Source organism: Pagrus pagrus, assembly GCF_965226575.1.
Source record: "Pagrus pagrus genome assembly, chromosome: 9".
NCBI classification, from domain to species: Eukaryota; Metazoa; Chordata; class Actinopteri; order Spariformes; family Sparidae; genus Pagrus; species Pagrus pagrus.
In genome coordinates this window covers 8,602,155-8,621,836 of record NC_140193.1, presented here as the reverse complement: position 1 = coordinate 8,621,836, position 19,682 = coordinate 8,602,155, and the positions used below count along the sequence as shown (strand labels likewise).

At 44.3% G+C, this 19,682-nt stretch overlaps 1 protein-coding gene across 3 annotated transcripts in view; it reads left to right on the top strand.

Annotated features, from left to right (window-relative positions):
* LOC311262078 (neuropilin-2-like) overlaps positions 1-19,682 on the top strand; it is a 106,457-nt gene that overhangs the window by 43,769 nt on the left and 43,006 nt on the right. For all 3 annotated transcript variants that reach the window (XM_084361226.1, XM_084361224.1, XM_084361225.1), the window contains exons 7-9: positions 4,148-4,303; positions 14,896-15,040; positions 19,019-19,194. In XM_084361226.1, coding sequence (XP_084217352.1) covers positions 4,148-4,303; positions 14,896-15,040; positions 19,019-19,194 — 477 coding nt within the window. The remainder of the gene's footprint in view (positions 1-4,147; positions 4,304-14,895; positions 15,041-19,018; positions 19,195-19,682) is intronic.

Below are 19,682 nucleotides of genomic sequence, written 5' to 3'. Positions count from 1 at the left end.
CAAGATCCTGATCCTGAAACACACAGCCGCGCTCTTCACCCTACCTAAACTAAAAACAGATTGTGTTTTAATAGCATCTTTTTTCCTTGTGTTGACATGTCGCACATAATAACTCCACCACGGCTATATTTGTGTCAGTGTGTGTGTGGGTGTGTGTGTGTCTGTGTGTGTGTGTCAGCGAGTGGGAGGTGTAGTGATATCAAGGTTTAGCAGCGAGATGCCGGGGTGAGGCATTGTTTCCTGTGTTCTATCACCGCGCCAACTTTGTGCCATCCCCGAGCCTGAGCCTGAGTTACGAGGCTGTCTGGGCGAGACGAGGGGAGGCGAGTGTGAGGTTCACTCACCCCTCAGAGAGGAATGAATTCAAACCGACCCGCGAGGCATTCTTCAGTGAGACGCCTTCCACAAACAACACATTATCTTGTTGGGTGTCGCCTTCCTGTAGCCTTTTTTTTATCATTGTTAATAAGCTTTTTTTGGAAATAGGCGTTGATGTCAGGTGCTTCCCTTCATTAGGTTATCAGTTTGATCCCTTCCTTTACTCATATCAGAGCAGTCTTCTTTTGAGCTGCAAAGATTAGTCTATTGATCAAATAGTTGATGGAAAGAAACTACAGTATTTACAATCAATTGATCGTTTCAGTCATTTTTCAAGCAACAAAAGTGACAACATGACTGTATTTAGGAGCTGGCAGCGCTTGGTTAAGGTTCAGTAAAAAAAACAGGTCTTTAACATAGACATGCAATTAATTGATTTATAAGTTGAAATAAAATGAACTGGCAACTATTTTGATACGTTTTGCAGTTATTTATAAAGCAAAAAAGTCAAACATTTGCTGTTCCAGCTTCTTAAATTTGAGGATTTGGGGCTTTTCTTGGTTAAGGTTAGGAAAAGATCATCTTGGTGTTTGTTTTGCATTTTTCATTCTCACTTTCAGCTCTTGGAAACTGTGATGAGCAAATTCTCTCAGTTGTCTATCGTTTCACAGACTAAACGATAATCAATCAGCCTTGAAAACAATCTGCAGAATCTGCAGAAAGTTTCTGAGACCAAGAAACTCACATCATCTCCTCAACCCGTCTCTCATAATTTGCCAACCGGTCAGGTTTAGAGCTGCTCGGCTCAGCTCTCTTGTTTTCTTGACTAAAACCTCACACCACAAAAAAAAAAAGCTTGCGAGATTAAGGCTTGCTTGGCGCAACGAACATATTCCATCCTCTTAAAACCCTGTGATTAGATAGCCCAAGATGTGCTGCTTCGAAAGGAATGATCAAGATCAGTGTTTTGCCGAAAGAGAGGGAACCAGACGAGCAGCTCATCTTTGAGATTAGCAGGAAAGACGACACGACCGCAGACAGATGTGGAATAGAAGCAGTAGTTGTGATTGTCAGAGCTCCACTGTGGCTAAAGTCCGGGCCAGCAAACACAGGAAGGGACTGCGGCCAAGAAGCAGCAAGAGGCCAAGGTCCCATCAGTGGGACGCTTCCTTCCTGTCTCTCATCACTCTGTCCGGCTTGTCTGAAAATTAGCTGACATGAAAGAATCGCTTGAAAGGTTCTCCATATTTCTACAATTTTTCCCCCTGCCTGTGTTTTCCTCTCAGCCTCCTGATTACGGTTTTATTGTGCGTGACGCATCAGATCGCTGCATAAAACGAGCCTTCCCCTTCTCCCATGTTGTCTTCCTGCCTCTCTCTCTCCGGTCGCCGGTGTTGCGGTCGGGTGGCTGCGTTCCACGGAGGCTCTCAGCTGTTCGCCTGCGTTAACACCTAGCACAGAGCCCCTGCGTCCGTGTGTGTCCGTGTGTGTCCGTGCGAGCGTGTTTGTGTGCAGCCTCCTGTCTTGACAAGCAGCTGTCATAAATGCCAACATGCCTCTCCTTCTTGCATCTTGCACCCCGTGGTCTCTTATAACAGAGTGTGCGCATGTGTGTGTGTGTGTGATTGTGTGTTTGCCGAGGCATGTGTGTGTTGCTATGTCGGCTCAAGAGCCCCGTGTGTGGTTTAAATCTCTCTCTCCAGGGCACTTTCCCCCCCCGATGTAGATTATATTGTGCTGTTCTATTCTGTTCTGTTCTGTTCTATGATCCGGTCCAGTGAGGTGTGGTGCAGATTGATGATGTGAGTTCTGGTGGCTCTGTTATTCTAACAACTCTGTGATTGATGAGAAGCCCTTCCTGAGAAGCCTCACTTAGCATCTCCCTCTCATATTCATTCATTCTTCACCTCCCTCTCGTCTTCCTCCTTTACTCCTCACCCCTCCTCTCCTCATCCATTCGTCTCCTCAGTTCCGGACTATCGATTAGTTGTCTTGGTGGATCTCTGTCTGGCCCTAAGCGTGCATGTGTGTGTGTGTGTGTGTCGGGCGGTGTGTGTGTGTTGGAAGTAATCTAAAACACCTGTCTCTCTGACAGATAACAAACGCAGCATTTTACCACCCCCGGTGTTTTGTACTATACCCCAGTGGGACACCACACACACACACACACACACACACACACAACAAGTTCTGATTAATCTACAGGTTTCAGCAGCTCCAGTGGAGGAGAATAAATGTTATAACCTGCAGAAGAACCTTTCTCATCTTCTGCTCTTTATTCGCCCGCAGCCTCTCTTTGTCTTTATTCCCTCTTCTCTTCCATGTAAAACCTTGTTTTGTAAAGTGGAGGGTCGGATTCTGCAATCTCTGTCCCAACGCAGCAGAGAACATAAATCAAGTAACTGGAAAAAGGGCTTAAAAACAGTTGCAGGTGTGCTGTCTTCCTGGTAAAGAACTGTAAATGTATCTTCTGTACTATAACCCTTATAAAAGAAACATGTTAAAACAGGTGTTGCGGCGAAATTCCCGTCCTCACTTTTATTTTTTGAGTGTGGGTAGTTCCTTTAGGCGAAACGTAGGAGATGCTGAAAAAGACACAGCTGCCCTGCGTCAAAAAGTGTAAAAAGATCAACTTTTGGAGATCATTATGAGTCAGGCAGTCAACAGTATTGTTGCGTGTGCGTTCGACTTGATTGGCTCCGTGTAGATTGACGCGGCTGTGGCCAGCTGAATCATCCTATGGCCCAGCAGGTGGAAACACGAGCATTGTTGCTCCCAACACAGACCAAATGATGGTACAGCCCTGCGCTTATCGCCGCAACGCCTGCATTGGTCTGAATGAGGCCTTAGCGGCCAATCACACCGAGACATGTCGCCAGCATAACCATTGTTTTCTTTTGCCCTCCTCTCCTGCACCTTGCATAACCTTTTGCAAGTGATCATTTAGAGGAAATACTTTTAACCTCCCAGCACGAGGTGTAGAGTTGCATGGCTTTTTCCATTAGTTACATATGATGGCCAGATTAGCATCCACAGACGTGACATGCTGTTTTCCACAGCATTTTCACAGCGACCACACCTTTAGCAACGTGTCTCTCTGTGATCGGGGCTTTATTGATGAATGACATCAGCTTTTCAATTATGTAGAGCTCAGCTCATGGTGTCAAAAATGACTTTCACAGCAGCAGAAAGTTACAGGAAATATAATATCCTGTCGTGACTGGTCCGGTCTTTCTAGTTTTCAACAAAGCTGATTATCATTCTGTGGATTAATACATTTGACCACAGTTATTTGAAACCGGCAGTTTTCAACATCAGGCCCATTGGAGCGCGGCGGTTCCGTGTCCCCTACAAATTGAGAAAACCTATCAAAATGTTTATTTTTTTGCTGCATTGTTCTGCTCGATCCACTCGTCTCAGGCGCCGTGGAGCAAAACAAATGTGCGTCTTCTTGAGGGACTTCGAAATTGAAGCCTGCCTCCACGTATAATGCAACACGGCCAGCAGCATGCCGAACACGTAGTGCAGCATCCACAATCAGGATGGGGCGGTGATTATGGCTATTGTATGGGAGGAAATTAAAATGAGCCCCGGGTCATTACTATCGATCTGCCGGGAGAGAAGACACAGAGAGCAGGGAGGGAGAAGGAGATGAGAGGGAGAAGGTGAGAGATGGATACTGATAAGTTCAGGTGTATTTATGTGTGTTTGTGTCTATTTCAACAATTATATGGCAGTTTGTCAAGTGTCAGACTTGAGTTTTGGGCTTAAATTAGAAATGTAATCAGGGAATTTGTATTAAAACTTCCTCTGTCTTCCTCGCCAACAGGTGGACCTCCACACTTTAAAGGTGCTCACGGGCATCGCCACCCAGGGCGCCATTTCGAAGGAAACTCAAAAGGCGTACCACGTCACCACCTTCAAGCTGGAGGTCAGCACCAACGGGGAGGACTGGATGGTCTACAGACACGGCAAGAATCACAAGGTAGGCTCAGGTTCATGCACAGGCACACAGTTTCACGCTATGGTATGGACTGCAAAGTATTCTGGGCGACCGGAGAAAGTCTGGATGCTCTTAGGTGACACACATGCCTCGACATGCACGCACACGGAGGGAGAAAAATATGAGACGGAATATGTGCAGCAGGAGTTGACCACAAGCCCGAAATTCACCCAGTGTCTGCAATTACAGCCTCTCCACCGCCGTTCGCTTGGCTTCATTTAAGGGTTTACGACCGAGCCAGAATCGGCACACGTCTCCGAGCTCAGCGATACCTTACATCATCGAGTGAAGCTACACTTAGACGGCGCAGTCTGCTTTTCACATCCCATCTGGTTTCTGTTACGTACCGGTCAGAGTTCTGCCTCATGTCGACCTTGGTTGGACTGGTTTCTGAGCTGTTTCTCTCTGAGGTGTTCAGGCACGATGAATCATCAGCGCAGTCTGGGGGTGCCGGGCGTAGAAATGAAGCAGACAGTACCGAGGGTCTTTAAAATGGTCGCAACTGCAATTAAAGTATAGGAGCGTTCCAGTGGTTGTGGCTGTTTTTTCCATCGCAGCCGTTCTCTCCCACATATGTTTGTCCTGCGGTCTATCGCCACATCTCGCTTTGTGCTATAAACGCTAATGCACTAATGCATGCGCGCACACTCACAGATGCATACATTTAAACTTTTAAACTTCTACCGCTGTGTGAGGGAAACAGGAGATTCAGTTTAACCATATGGGGTTCCTCTGTGGACTGCAGATCCCACAAGGCTTATAGCTCTATATAACTCCCAGGCAGGTGATTGATGGATAAAACAGGGGAAAATAAATAAAGAAATTCAGGAGACTCTGCAGACTCACTTTTTACACTGGTTGCACCCAAAGACACGTTTTAATTTACTTTCTTAACACATTAGTCTACACAGGACTAACGGTGCAGATACATGTTTATCTAAATCACAGCACACGCAGCAAGAAATGGCGATAACTTGAAATTAAAATGAAATTATTAAAGGGATAGTTGGGGTCTTCTGATGTGGGGTTGTATGAGGTTGTGTGTTACCTGCAGTAGACGACCGTCAGCTCTCCCCCTGTGTGGTGAAGCAGCGAGTAGCACCAACAGGGAAGCAGAGCATTGAAAATAAGACTTATTTTAGCCACCTAAAAGAAGGCACACCTAAAGAAGTATGTCTTTATTTAAGTGTACGCTGTATTTTGAACATTTTTGGTGCCGTCAGACAGCCGTGTAATACAGTGCAGGCAGGCAGCTGTGCTCGTGTGTAGGAATACGGACGTTGTCGGTTGAAGGAATGTAGTCCCAAAGGAAAGGGCTGTCTGCCAGCAATGTAAAGTGCAAAAATGTTCGAAATATGGCGTACACTTAACCGGATACATTTTTCATTTTTTTAGGTGTGTCTTCTACTATCTCTTTAAATTGCACTTGACAGATTTATGGGTGCATGTGCAACCCCGCAGCCCTGTAAAGAAGGATTATAGGAGGACAAGGAAGAGAGAGTAGAGTAAGTTTTCTAATCAGTTTTATAGCTATTAAAATCAAAATACATATTTCTCCTCTGACATATAGTGCTTTATCCATGTAGATTGTTGGTGATATCGGCTAAACAGTAATGTCTGCCTTCATTCGAATATAACAGAAAAAGATAGCACTTGTTTTCTTTCTACTGAAGTGCACCCACCGACTGTATCGTGCAGAAGGAAGCATGCATCTACTTATGGACGAGAGGCTAACTAACTAAGCTAGCTAACGTTACAGCTCAGCCAAGGAGGAGTCTCTTGTCCCTGAGTAGATGCACGCTTCATTCTGCAAGGTGACACGGCCAGTGGGTGTAGTTAGGTTGAAAGAAAATAGTTCCCACATGAAATCACTCACAAGGTCAGTGGACTATCCTGAGTCACCGGGTTATGATCCATGTAGTTGTGTTTTATTCAAGAGAAGGCAGACATCTCCAAAACTGGGGCAACTCAAACAAAAACAATCTAGATCGATAAATAGCACGACAGGTAAGAAGGAAAATATGCATTTTTGATTTTGACGCAAACTTTAAACTTGAAAGATGAATTGAAAAATAATGAATTTGGCCCTGTAATGGGAACAGTATGTAAAATGGCGATATTGGCTATAAAAAAAACAAAAATCCAATATGCAAAACGGATTAATGATGATGTTTTGGGGTTAGTTGTTGGTGTCACCACCCATAATCCCCCTTGATTCCCTCGCAACCCTGGAAAGCTGCTTCAGAGCTCGCTGCCTAGGGAGATGAAGAGGGGTGTGCATGAAATAGGAATGTGTGTGTGTGTGTCTTTGAGGAGGAGGAGGAGGGTCAGAATAAATCAGCAGCGGCAGATGCACGCAGACACGCACAACGTCAAACCAAGTAGTGAGGGTGTTTTGAGCCGTTCGGCCCCCTGGTGAGTCGGTCTGCGCAGTAATCTGATGGTTAAGCTGAGGGTTGTTGGTGGTTTCATTTGATCTGCTGCTGTTTGTCAGTCATGAACGAGGAAGCAGGGTGAAGTCAGAGCGGAGAGAGCTGAAAAAGACGAAGAGAGGGATGGTCATTTATCGGATCACGGGACGATGGAGTCGGCGTCTCAGAGCCTAACGTGTGCCCTCCTTTTGGCTATCCTTACTGTCTCTTATGTCGACTTATGGGGTGTAAGCGAGAGCGTGTGTTTCATGTTAGAAAGATAAACATGTATAAATAACTCCACTACAATGGCCAAAAAGCTCCTCTGGCAGGTTGTTTTATAGTTTTGGGTGTGTATAATTGAGAGCAAATCCTGGATCTGGTTTTCATGCAGGGATCAGTTGTAAGCATGTAGTATTTTCCTTTTTCTGAACTCGAACTCAAACGAAAGCCACCTAGAATCACTTATTTATGGCTTTCATTTCAAAATTCAAAGGGACACGTAGAAGTGTCCGTTCTGTTAAACTTGCTGAACTGTCCCTTTCTCCATCCATCTCCCCTTTTTGACATTTTCATTCACTCACCTCTTTGCCAAATCTCTCAAAATCTCTTCATCCATCCTCCTTCCTGCCTCCCTGTCTGCACGCTCACATCTTCATTCACCTCATCCTTCCTCTCTCTTTTCCATCTCTCCTCTTTTGCCTCTCTCGACACTACATCATTCGTCCCCCACCCCCCAGTATGTGTCTGAGAAAGTCATCATGATTTAGACAGTTTATGCTGCTCGAACAAATGACTTTTTGTGCTTGGCTAGAGTGACAGTTTGGTATGTGTGCGTGCGTGTGTGAGTGTGTGTGTGTGTGTGTGCATGTGTTAATCTGGAAGAATTATTGAATTAGTGTTTTATGAGCTCGAGGCATTAAAGGAGGACGAAAAGTAATGAGAGCCACATGGTAAGAAAGTAAAGGGAAAGAACAGTACGAGCGTTGCATACTGTCATGCGAACACACACACACAACGTAATTATGTATCCAGGTAACAGCAGAGACACACACAAATACATGTTTACAACCTCTTTTTTTTGTGCGTTAGCGTTTGTCTCAGATGAGTAACTCTTAATAACTAAGCCACTGCGCGCACGCACACTCTGGTTTTAAACATCTGGGAGTCGGCCCACGGGGGCGGCGCCACTGTCACACAGCATCACGATGATTTGTGTGATCTGTAATGTATTTGATAATGTCATTAAAGGCCTGTTGTGAGCCAGATGGCACATATGGAATACATGTTAACTCGCAGAAACGTTCGGGAGGGAAGCAGAAGCAATATTCCTAAAGCGTTTGCTCTTACGTCACACTGACAGGCTCACAAATGACAGATACTGACTCGAGACATGAACCGGAGAGAGGGGCAGACAGATGGTCAAACTATTGAAGGTTATATTACAAATCATCAATGTGGAACCAATTTGCTGTGTTGTTTCTCCATATTGTGCTCATTATCAGGTTCAGGAGTTAAAATATTCGTTTAAAAACATTCAAAGACAAAGAAATAACAGTTTTGATGTTGTGATGTCTGTTTTGTTGCAGTCATAGACTGAAGTTAGCGTGCTAATCAGCTAGCCCCAATCCGCCCAGGTCCAAAGCTCCTGTGCTAGTGGTTTCAAAAATCCCCTGAGCCCCCAGTCTGGACTGCTAGCTGCACGGCTAACTGAGCTAACTAGCGAACAGCAGCTACCATTAGCAGCAGTATGCATTTGATGGTGGCTAATTATTACATATTGTGATTTTACACATCTATAGTGTTAAATAAACGAATGCATTATAATCATGAAACTATGAAACCAGGATTTATCAGGATTTTTCCTCAAAATCTACAATCGTTGCATCCCTGGTAGCCTGTAAGAGCTCAGCACCACACACTGATTATGTTTATAAGAACTGCCAAGAAAAATTGTCTCTTAAATATTCAGAATCGCTGCTGAGCTGACCCCGCTGTCAAAATTTAAATGTGTTTTTCTACATGGTGCATATTTTAAACTGCTTTATCTTCATTCTTACCCTCCCTGCTTGGTTTCATCAACCCACGTTAGAGCGATCACTCTGAGTAAGTGCATGTGTGCAACTTATCATTATTTGGTAAAGTGCCAGGAACAGCCAGTACTGACAGGTAAACCTACAGACACTCAGCTGTCAGAGTAACTAAGCTCTTTACTGATGATTACATGATAGTAGGTAGAGTCAGAAGCCTTGTGGCTCTGCAGTCAGGAGGTGTAAGGGGATACGGAGCATCTCTGAGGTCTTAAACTCCTAAATTCACAGTTAACCATCTCTTTCTGAAAGGCTCCTGCAACAATCAGCTAATGGACTCCACCCGCAGCCCAGCTCAGGTTATTCTGTGTGTGTAGATTAGGTGTTAAATTGAGCATCTGTTCACCCGAGTGTTGCTGGTGTCAGCTTGCTTCTTCGCCTAACTCAGGTGGAAATATCAGACTGTTAACAAACCAGCAGACAGCCTCACAAACACACACACACACACACACACACATATAGACCAAAACAAACAAACAGAAATGGAGTTTAACACCGAGACTACTAGAACAATTCCAAGAGGAAGAGAAATCTTCCCCGATTCAAATGGTGCTTTCATCTCTCAGTGGCGGTCAAAGGTGACAGACGTGGAGCGAATGCTGTTTTCTGCTTCATTTACACACAGCGTCTCCACTGAATAACAATGAACGCAAGTGTTTAGAAGAAAATACGAAACGAGCAGAAATGGTCTCAAACAAGTCTCATTGTCTCACAGAAATTCTATTTTATAATTGATTACGTCTCATTTTACATTTAGATGTTTATTTGACCAGAAATTAGGAAAATATACTTGGTCAGATTTTGAGATTTTGAAGTATGATTCTGGTTTCGAAGGCGATTGACCAGGTCTAACGTGTAACTACAATAAAACAATCTATCAATCAAACTTTATCTATAAAGCACCTTTCAAACAAAACAGAATGTAACTCAGAGTGCTTTTGAAGAAACATGGTATATTAAGAAAACAAAAATGGGTTTAGAGATTAATGCACAATGCAATAATATGAACAGTTAAAATTATAAAAAGATAAAGATTAAATTAAATATTGCACATAGAAGCTGATTTAAAAAGTTCATAAAATAGAGTAATATAATAATAATAGTAATATAATACAGAAAAAAATTATAAGTATAAACATTAAACCATGAAATTATAAGACACTAAATAAAATCCCGACTGAGCATAGAAGAAGAACAATGTGTCACCTCATGGGAACGAAAAGACCAGGTGTGTGTGTGTGTGTGTGTGGCCGTGTGTGTGTGTGTGTGGCCGTGTCGTGAGCCCGCAGAGCCGCAGTCAGTCAGCCAGCGAGGACGCAGCGCAGACACGCTGAATTATTCAAATGTCCGTGCTGTGCGCCTTTTGTGTGTATGTGTGCGGACAGAGTTATAAAATAGTAAAACAGCCCTCCATCTCCTCTAATTTCATCACACAAGGACAAACACACACACACACACACACACACACACACACACACACACACACACACACACAGACGTCGGGGAGGTAACCTGTATTTGACAGCTGAATCCTGCCACGTGTGACAGGTCGCTCCACAAATCTCACAAACCAAATGACACATGGCACCCTCATAGTATCCCCCGTTGTCCCTTCCTTCTCTTTTCCTCCCAGCTTTTCTTTCTTCATTTGTCACAAACTCTTTTTCTCCCCCTCCCCTTTGACCTCACCCTCCCTCCCGCCTCTCCCTCACCTCGCCTCCGACTACTCCAGTCGTTTTATTTAATTTCCCCTCTCCCGACATCCTTCCCAAGCCCGTGTTGCTGGGACCTCTGATCTATCCGGTGGGATTCGTGGTCAACACCCTTGTCTGTTATTCTCATTATTCCTCCTCTCCTTCATCCATCCATCCCTCCTTCCTTCGCTGCTCGGTTCCCCCGTGAACACTTCTTTCCTCCCCTTTCTGCCTCTTTCATTCACTCACTTGTTCCCCTATGAACCTTCTCCCCCTGGTTTCCACCTCTCTTCCTCCCTCTGCGCCGCTCACTTTCTCCTCTCTCTCGATCAGCTCGATGCTTGACTGGTTGACCTTTTGCTTGTGTTTTCCTTCTTTCATTCTGCATTTCTTTCTCTCTTTGCTAATTTTTTTCTTCCAACTCCTCCAAAACTTTCCTCTCATCACGATCCCTCTCCCTCCCTCATTCCACCCACGCCTCCCTGCTCCATCCATCCCTCTCTCTCCCTCTCCATCCATCCTCCCTCCCACAGATTAAGGTGGGAATAGGAGGTTTTGGTCTTGGCCCAGGTCCAGTGTTGTAATGGCCACAGACAGCTCTGCCTGCAGCAATTCAGGAGGGCTACGTAATGACATTTGTGCCACGTCGAGCTTAAATGTACCTCTCCCAGCGAAAAGGTCTGAGACTCCTCCAGACGAAGGCTCACACTGAGACAACATCATCTCTCAACTGGAGACCTCGGGTTGCTGAAAATCGCTGCTCTCCTCTCTTCATGTGGGCAACCTCCCGTAACCAGGCCCAGGGCCAATGTAGTGCTCTGAATCATGGAGTAGTTCAGGTTATACTGAAAGTCTCATTATTTGTTTTTCTGTTTCTGTATCATGCACGGAGCAGTCAAATGATCTGACATGACCCGACGATCAAGAGGGGATATGAAAGCTGGCTGCTGCACAGTAAACAGAGGAACAGAGGTGTACGGAAACATTCATGGATAAAAACACGGAGAAAACAAAGAAATATTAAAGGTCCCATGTTGTGGGAAGAGAGATTTCCATGTCTTCTTTTGTGCTTGCAGAAGGTTGTCACACTCAGAAATGGCCCCAGCACGGATGTGGTCGCAAAAACACCGACAAAGCTGAAGCCATAGATTTTAAATAAGACTAGATAGTGAACCCAAAAGCCGCATGGAGAAAAAAGAGGTTTCCAGCTTCCAGGTTTAGTTTCTGGTTATGCGCAAGGAACCTAAAAAAGAAGGAAGGGTCATTACATCACTGAATCTTGTCTTGGTGCCAGCTGTATTGAAGTCTATGGGAGATACTTGGAGGAAGAGTCCCGCTCTACCTGTAGACTTTACATCATGATGACGTCACAGATTATTAAATCGCTTTTTCTCTGCTCACAGAAAGTCGCATGAATATAACAATTCCACGGATCAAAATGTATGATATGAGATATGCACAAGAAAATACAGGCAATATAAGAAACAAACTAATAAAATACACTTAAACACCCAAACAAGGAGCACCAGATCATTCACGACGACATGACTGATCCCTCATCAAAAACTGTGTCCGTTTCAGTTTAAAATGATGTAAGTCCACGTTGATCCCCTGAACAGAAAGAGCTGTTTGTCCAGATCAAGCAGAAGCTGACATGGAGTTACAGATCTGTGAGATTACCCTGAACAAAGCTGTAAAAAACATAAATGGACAACAGACTTGTGTCCATGAACAGCTTGTGTACAGAAGTGCCTGCCACACACGCAAACATACAATTACCAACTGTAAGAGTAAGTACAGTAACGAGGTTAGACATTCACACACACACACACACACTCAGAAAAAAATAGAGGGCCAAAAAAAAAAAAAAAGAAAAATGCTCACACATTTGCTGAGGAAATGTTTCAGTGTGCACCGGGGGAAATCAGAAAGCACCCGCAAGCCCCCAACTCCTCGGAGTGAGACTTCATAATTACACTTCTACACACACACACACCGTGACACACTTGTAATTACAGTCCGCTGCCACAATCCCATTAAGTCTTTTGGGGCCTTTCGGCAGTTTTCCATCATTTAACTGGTCACACTTTGTGGTATTAGGGCCACTGTAAGGGCACGAGTTCAGTGGGTCTGACTTTGCATCGTACACCCAGTGGGTCACGGGTTCAATTCCCAGCTGGCCCGGTCGCCTGCTCCTGTTCCTGCGATTCAGAAACCCCCTTTCATCCATGTTCTGTCACCCCTGACGGCGCCCCGCTGTTTAATTGATTAGAAACAGGAAGAAAAAAGTGAATTTACACACACACACACACACAGACGAGCGCACACACTCCTAAAACAAAGCGAACATCTATAAATGAGTACCCAAGCAAGTAATTGCAAGGCCTTTGGCTCTGTTGAATGAGGTTTGCGTCTCTCTGTAATAAACACACTACGCACTGATGTAACATAATAGAAAGAGTGTTCGAGTCACGGGGGGAAAACAGCCTTTTGCAGTCCTCTAATGAAACAACCGGATAGATTTTCAGATTTTCTATCCTCACATTTACAGCAGAATATCATCGTGGCAGCGAGAGAGTGGGAGATAGAGATGTCGGAGAAGGAAGACAGAGAGTGAAATGATGGGGAGAAGAGCAGGAGCCCAGCTGTGTTTTCCTGTGGAGAGGCCAACGGAGATGACAATCATAGACGGAGAAAGAGAGAGGGAGACATGACACTCTGTCAGATAGACAGAGATATAAAGTCTCGGTGTCAAGGGACAAAAGGAGTGCTTCTGGCCATGTGCGCTTGCATTCAATTTCCTTTTTATCGTGATTTGTGTGTGTTTTCAGAGGAAATCATCGAGTGTGTGTTGCATGTGCACATAGGGAGCTCTGAGGGCACTTTGTGAGGAGAGTGTGTGTCCTGTGTGAGACGGTCGAGTCTGGAAGCTGAATAACATGTTGTGTGTGTCTGTGCGTCAAAGGGTCGACATGGTGGAAGTGTAAAGATGATGTTTTCCTTCGTGTCACGTCTGTGTGTGTGCGTGTGTGTGTGTGTGTGTGCGTGTGTGTTGTGTGTGTGGTTAAGTCAAGAGGATGTGAGAAGAGGATGCTCTCCCACATACTTGCACACTTTGATTTACTTGACACACTGCGTGCCCTCTGATGGTGTGTGTGTGTGAGTTCGAAAACCTTTGCACTCGTTTCTTCCGTCATGAACAGAGACAATGTATTCACTGTGTGTGTGTGGGTGTGTGTTAATGTATATAAGCACATAGAAGAGTAGTCTTGTCATCTGAACTTGTGTTAAAGGTCCAGTTTGTAAGATTTACTGACATATAGCAGAGATTTCAACTTGCAGCCAACTCTGGGGGGTCATCTTAAGAGTCAGTGCTTGGTTTGTCCATTCTGGGCTACTGTAGAAACATGCTGGTGCAACACGGCGGACTTCTTGACGTTGGACCTGCTCCCTCTGTACGAAATGACTCTGTGTCAGCTGCTAAAACTTAACCTGAACCACAATGAGCTGGAGTTGAACATAATTTTGTTTGTGGAACAAATTACACGAGATCATGACTCATGTTTGAGTTTGAAGCTGTGCTAGTGGCTCTGTGAGGTTGTCCTTAGGCAAAGTGGTGCTTTAAAGTATTTAAAGTATAAAGTATATAAATTAAAATGTTGGCACGATGATGGCACTGTGTGAAAAATGGGTTTCTAAAGTTATTCAACTGGGAGACATGAATGTTTTCCAGCACATTTCATAGCATCCATCCAATAAATGTTCACTCAAAACCACACATGTGAATTGAGGATGGAAACTTTTCTGCTAGTGAGATGGATCACCAAAGTTTTCTTTTTACGTGTTTTAACTTTATTAGTAACTACTTTAAGCTTCACCCCCTCTATAGATGCTAGTAGAGAGATCTTCTGTTCTGTCACTCTGGAAGTACTTCTGTAATTCAACCCAACCACCACGAGGCAACAGGGATCAAAGTATTTCTGATTCTGAAGTCACTAGGAGAAACCATCTTGGAACCATGAATGCCACAGTACAAGAATTCAAAGCGAAACATTCAAATGTTGTTGGGATATTTAACTGTGGAACAAAGTTTTGGACCAATCAACTGAGTCTGTGTAGCTTAAATCTCAACATGTGAAGAAAAGAGTCCCAACTTTCTAAGTTATATATCGGAAGAAAAACTCATTTAAGAGTTTTGCGGTATCAGACTTTATTCTTTGTCCTCCTGACCAAGATGATCTGTGTCCATCCTGAGCTGCTGTGTCATCATGAAGCGTCCTTAAAAAGTCCTCTGTCCGTCCTGTCGAGGGAAAGACTGAAAATCCCTCCAGCCATAAATGTAGCATCATTAAATCCAACCTGTTCCTCTCTCTCTATAGGTTTTCCACGCCAATTCTGACGCCACGGAGGTGGTTCTCAATCGGATCCCGCAGCCCGTCCTGGCCCGCTTCGTACGGATCCGGCCTCAGACGTGGAAGAACGGCATCGCGCTGCGGTTCGAGCTTTACGGCTGTCAGATTACGGGTAAGAGAGACGAAGCCTTCTCAGACTTTTTTCTGGCCCGCCTCCTCCTGGGACTGGTAGTTTATACCAGTGATGTACTGGCGGGTCAGAAGGTGGGTCACAGAAAAAAATAACTCCCGGAAAAGAGCAGGAAAATGGCGCGTTTTATGCGACCCAATGATAAATAATCCTTTAATTTATCCGTCCATCAATCCGCCAATGCTTCTATTCATACTTTCCTCTCTTCCCTCTCCCTTTCACATGCACACAACACACCCACTCTCATGTGCACTCACACTCTTGCCCTCGCTCTTTCATATACATATCCTCCCTCTCTGTCTCCCACACACACACACACACGCACGCGCACAGACACACACTCAGCCCTAATAGAATAATACTAGAGTGTGATGTGTGGGTGATAACATCAGAGAGTAACAGGCTCTCAGCTTTCATCTGCAGCCCTGGCAAACAAACACGATTTCAACCAGCATAATCAGCTCAATACTATAAATAGATAAAACTTAATTAGACCGTCTGTGTTTGTGTGTCTGTCCGTGTGTTACAGAAATGGTAAAAGGGAGAGAGTTTCAATCCATTTCAGTGTGTGTGTGTGTGTGTGTGTGTCCCGGCTCCACTGTATCATTATTAGGTTAGGGCCTCTCTCTGCTGCCATCGTAGTGGCCATTGAGAGGGACAGATATGCTCTTATCTCGGAGGGCTATTTCAGCACCCACACAAATCACAGTCACACCAAAACAATATGATACTCCCAGTGTGTGTGTGTGTGTGTGTGTGTGTGTGTGTGTGTGTGTGTGTGTATTATAGAGTGAGGGATGTGGCATATATCAGGTGTCTTTGCCTGTGTTCCTGTCCACCAATTGCCTGTTTTTTACCCTATTTTAACACCTGAAATTGCATTATACATCACCGTACTTTTCTCACTATGCTTACAACAGTGAGGTCCAATTCAACACGCCTTTCGGCCATTCATGTCTCGCTGCGTATTGCTCATCTCTGCTGCCTTGTAATGTCCGCGATACATCACGAGCCCGAGGAAAACACCGACTTTATGTGCAAAATCTCAACAGTTTCGGGCTAGTTTCAACCATTTTGTTGGGTAAAATGACAAAGTTTTATCCCTTTCACGCTGTCAAGGAAACCCTTTAACACCCGCTAACGCCTGGCTTTTGTCGTCAGGGGTAAAGAGTACAGTCGGCATTCAATCTCAGGTCCAATGACTTTGCAGTAGTCGCTGGTGTTTATCAGTAGTAGAAGCTGTCCAAGCAGCAGAAAACTCTCCCTCCCTGCAGCACTATCGAAGAATAGCCGCTAACATTGCTCCGCTAATTTGGTTATAAACTTGTTGCATTTCCAATAGATCCTTCAATTAAAGTCCCACGTTTTTCTGTTAATTAAAAGTTTCATTATGAAGCAGCAAAATCAGAAAATCGTGGGTTTTCACAAACTGAACACGACTCCTGAAACAGCTGAAAGCGAACATCGTAAAACAGTAAAATACAGCAGATGTCTGAAAGTGCAAACAGGGACACAGGAGATAAAACTCATCTTCAAACCGCAGAAATTCACTAAGAAGCTACAAAATTGCCGGGACCTGAACACACACAGACTTTTAAAAACGCCGTCCCCTGTTAGTGACGCCGAACATGACACAGCAGAAAAAAGAAACAAGGAAGCACACCTGTCTAATGGTAATAGGAAAGGAGTCAATTGTCTATGTTAGCCTGTTCACCCACGATTAAAAACCCTGCATATACATACTAATTTTGATATAAAAGTGGTATTTGCACATTGAGAGTTCACCAGAGGTAAAACAAACTGTTCTGCCAAAGTGTCGGGGGGATATGTCTGTAACCTGCAGAGGAAACTTTATAACCAAACACGCTTGCTAATAGCTCCGCAGTATCTCTTCTTCCTCTCTCCCTCCACGTAGACATATTGACAAGCACACACCCGAACACACCACCAGAGGGAAAGTGATAATGCCCTACACAGGCCTATAAAGGCGGACATAAAGCAGTCAGTCAGTGACATGTCATTAACTTAAATCACACTTTTATGTCTCTCCCGCTCTCTACTTTTTCCTCACTTCCTACCTATCCCTCTTCAATGTCGCTCTGTTTTTTCTTCCCTCTCATTCTCTTCCCTCCTCTGTCCTTCTATTGCCTTTGCTGACAGCTTCCATTCCCACTTTTCTCTCGCTCTCTCTCTCATTTTCTCCCCCGCCGTCCCTTCCCCTTAAATCTTCCCTGCGTGTCCCTGCCTCATTCAGCTCTCCAGCCCTCCATCCTACCTGCTCTCCTTCCTTAATCTCATTTTATTTTAGCCCTGCAGCATCTATCAATCATTTATTTTTAGCACCTTTATCATTTTTTCCTTCTCGCCAGGCTGGCGTGCGCATCCGTGTGCATGTGTATCGGCGAGCCTCAATGGTGTACTTTGCAAGCTTTTGTAAGGCCCTGTTATCAGGGAGAGCACAGTGGGTAGTGTGTGTGTGTGTGTGTGTGTGTGCGCGCCCATGTGTGGGCTCAACATCAGAGCATGAGCGAGTGAAAGTGTGTGAGAGACCTTGACTATTCAACTTGCCGGTGCATGCGTCACTTTGTGTGTATACGTGAGTGTGCGAGCTTTAAGTACTCTCATGCTGCTGTGAGATATGTATCTATTTCTGCTGCTGTGATCTCCAGAGATGATATTCTCATCCACTCCCACTGCAGCCCTGAGTTAAAAAAAAAAGAAAAAAAAAACCTTTCTGGAGTGCAGCTGCTTAAAAAGGAGAGATTCAAAAATAAAATAAACAACATAATAATAGAATTTTCTCCTGGCTAATCAGTTTTCGTTGGGAGCTTGAGGGAGCTCATCGAGCGTGGCTGAGCTGTTGTTGTTTATTGTTGATTCATTATTTACCGCGGCGAGGCGCGCCTGCAAACGTCACGCCATTAAACATTCATGTCCATGTGGACCCGAAGAATGTCACCATCAATCAGCGTCACCCTTCACTGTCAATCTGCTCCCTCTCTCTTTTCTTTTCGCCGGCGTCTCTCTTTATCTTTCCCACCCCGTCTTTTCACCCGCTCTCTCCACAGTCCATCGTTCTCTTTGACCTTTCGTCTATCTCTTCATCTCCACCTCCTTGTCCTTTAACTCCTCTTCCTCACCCTTTATCCTGCTCCTTCCCTTCCACCCTTCCTTTCCATTCTCCAACAGGAACGGTCACTTTGTTTTCGTTCCCTCTTGTTTTATTTCATCATTATTTACCGCGATAACATATTCGGATGCTTGTTAGACTAAAACACATTTGTCAGTACAATAAACAGTAGCTCTTTGATCTGCAGCAAGCTTTCATTTAGTTCTTCCGTCTGGGACCTCTCTGGCTCAATTCCCCCACGAAGTATCCCCGTCGGTAGCTCGGTTAAAGTTATGCAGCAACTCCGCAGCCGCAGGAAGAGAAAATAATGAAACGGGTTGGTGGGAAGCAGCGGAGTGCGACACACCAGTTGTTGTTTTAACAATGCGTGTAACAAAAATCGCAGAGTTCTGCACAGAAATGAGATCAAACGGTGACAACAAATATCACATACATGAAGAGGTTTTAAACTATATGATGTTTGGCAATGCTGTAACAGCATTAAGGCCGACTAGTCACAGAGAACAGGTCCAACGTCAACCTTTAAATGCAAGAAATCTCCAATTAATAGTATCCCTTTCATGTCGGTGAAGTTTATTGTTGTTTGTCATGTGGCTTTGGTTTTAAGACAACTGATAAAAACAGTGTTTTTTGGCAGCCGTTGTCAAATCACGGATCTTTAATAAATAATGAGAGAGAGAGTCGAAGATTTCCAAACTTTTATCAGTAAAATGTCAAAAAAATCCCTTTTTCCCACCTGTAACTTTAAAGAAACAATCAAAAAGTTAATGTCCTGCTTTAGAAAATGCCCCGCAGTAACGTTAAGTTCTCCTTCTCTGTCTCCTGTATAGATGCTCCCTGCTCAGAGCTGCAGGGCATGTTGTCCGGGCTGCTGCCCGACTCCCAGATCTCTGCGTCGTCCATGAGAGACATCCACGGCTCCATGGGGGCGGCCAGGCTGGTGGCCAGTCGGTCAGGCTGGTTCCCCAACCCGACGCAGCCCATCGCTGGAGAGGAATGGCTGCAGGTGCGTCACCTTATCCTTAGATAGACAGATAGATCCAGAGGGAAGTTTAGTTATACATGAACAAAACAAGAATATAGGAATAAAAGAAGAATATAAGAAAAATAATAAAGTCACAGCAGGGAAATGATGATCTACCCACGAGAGCTGTGGCTATAATAGAGTTAGTGCAAATGTAAGCAGATTAAAAAGTACAAAACAGCGCAAGAATAATGATCACAGTGGATAATATAAATAAATACATCATCAATACAAATGGAGTTGGTGCATAAAGCTCACATAGCTGATAACTCACTTAATTACCGTGGGTAAGATAATGAGTAAAAACAGAGCAAGAATAATGATTACGGAGGATGTTATAAAATGCAAATTGAATGTAAATGTATAAACAAATACAAATGCAAATTGTGCATGAGGGACTTCTGAGTGGTCTTTTTACATGACAGTACACTGCAGACTGTAGCTGCAGATGAGGAGCTACAGGTGGGCTT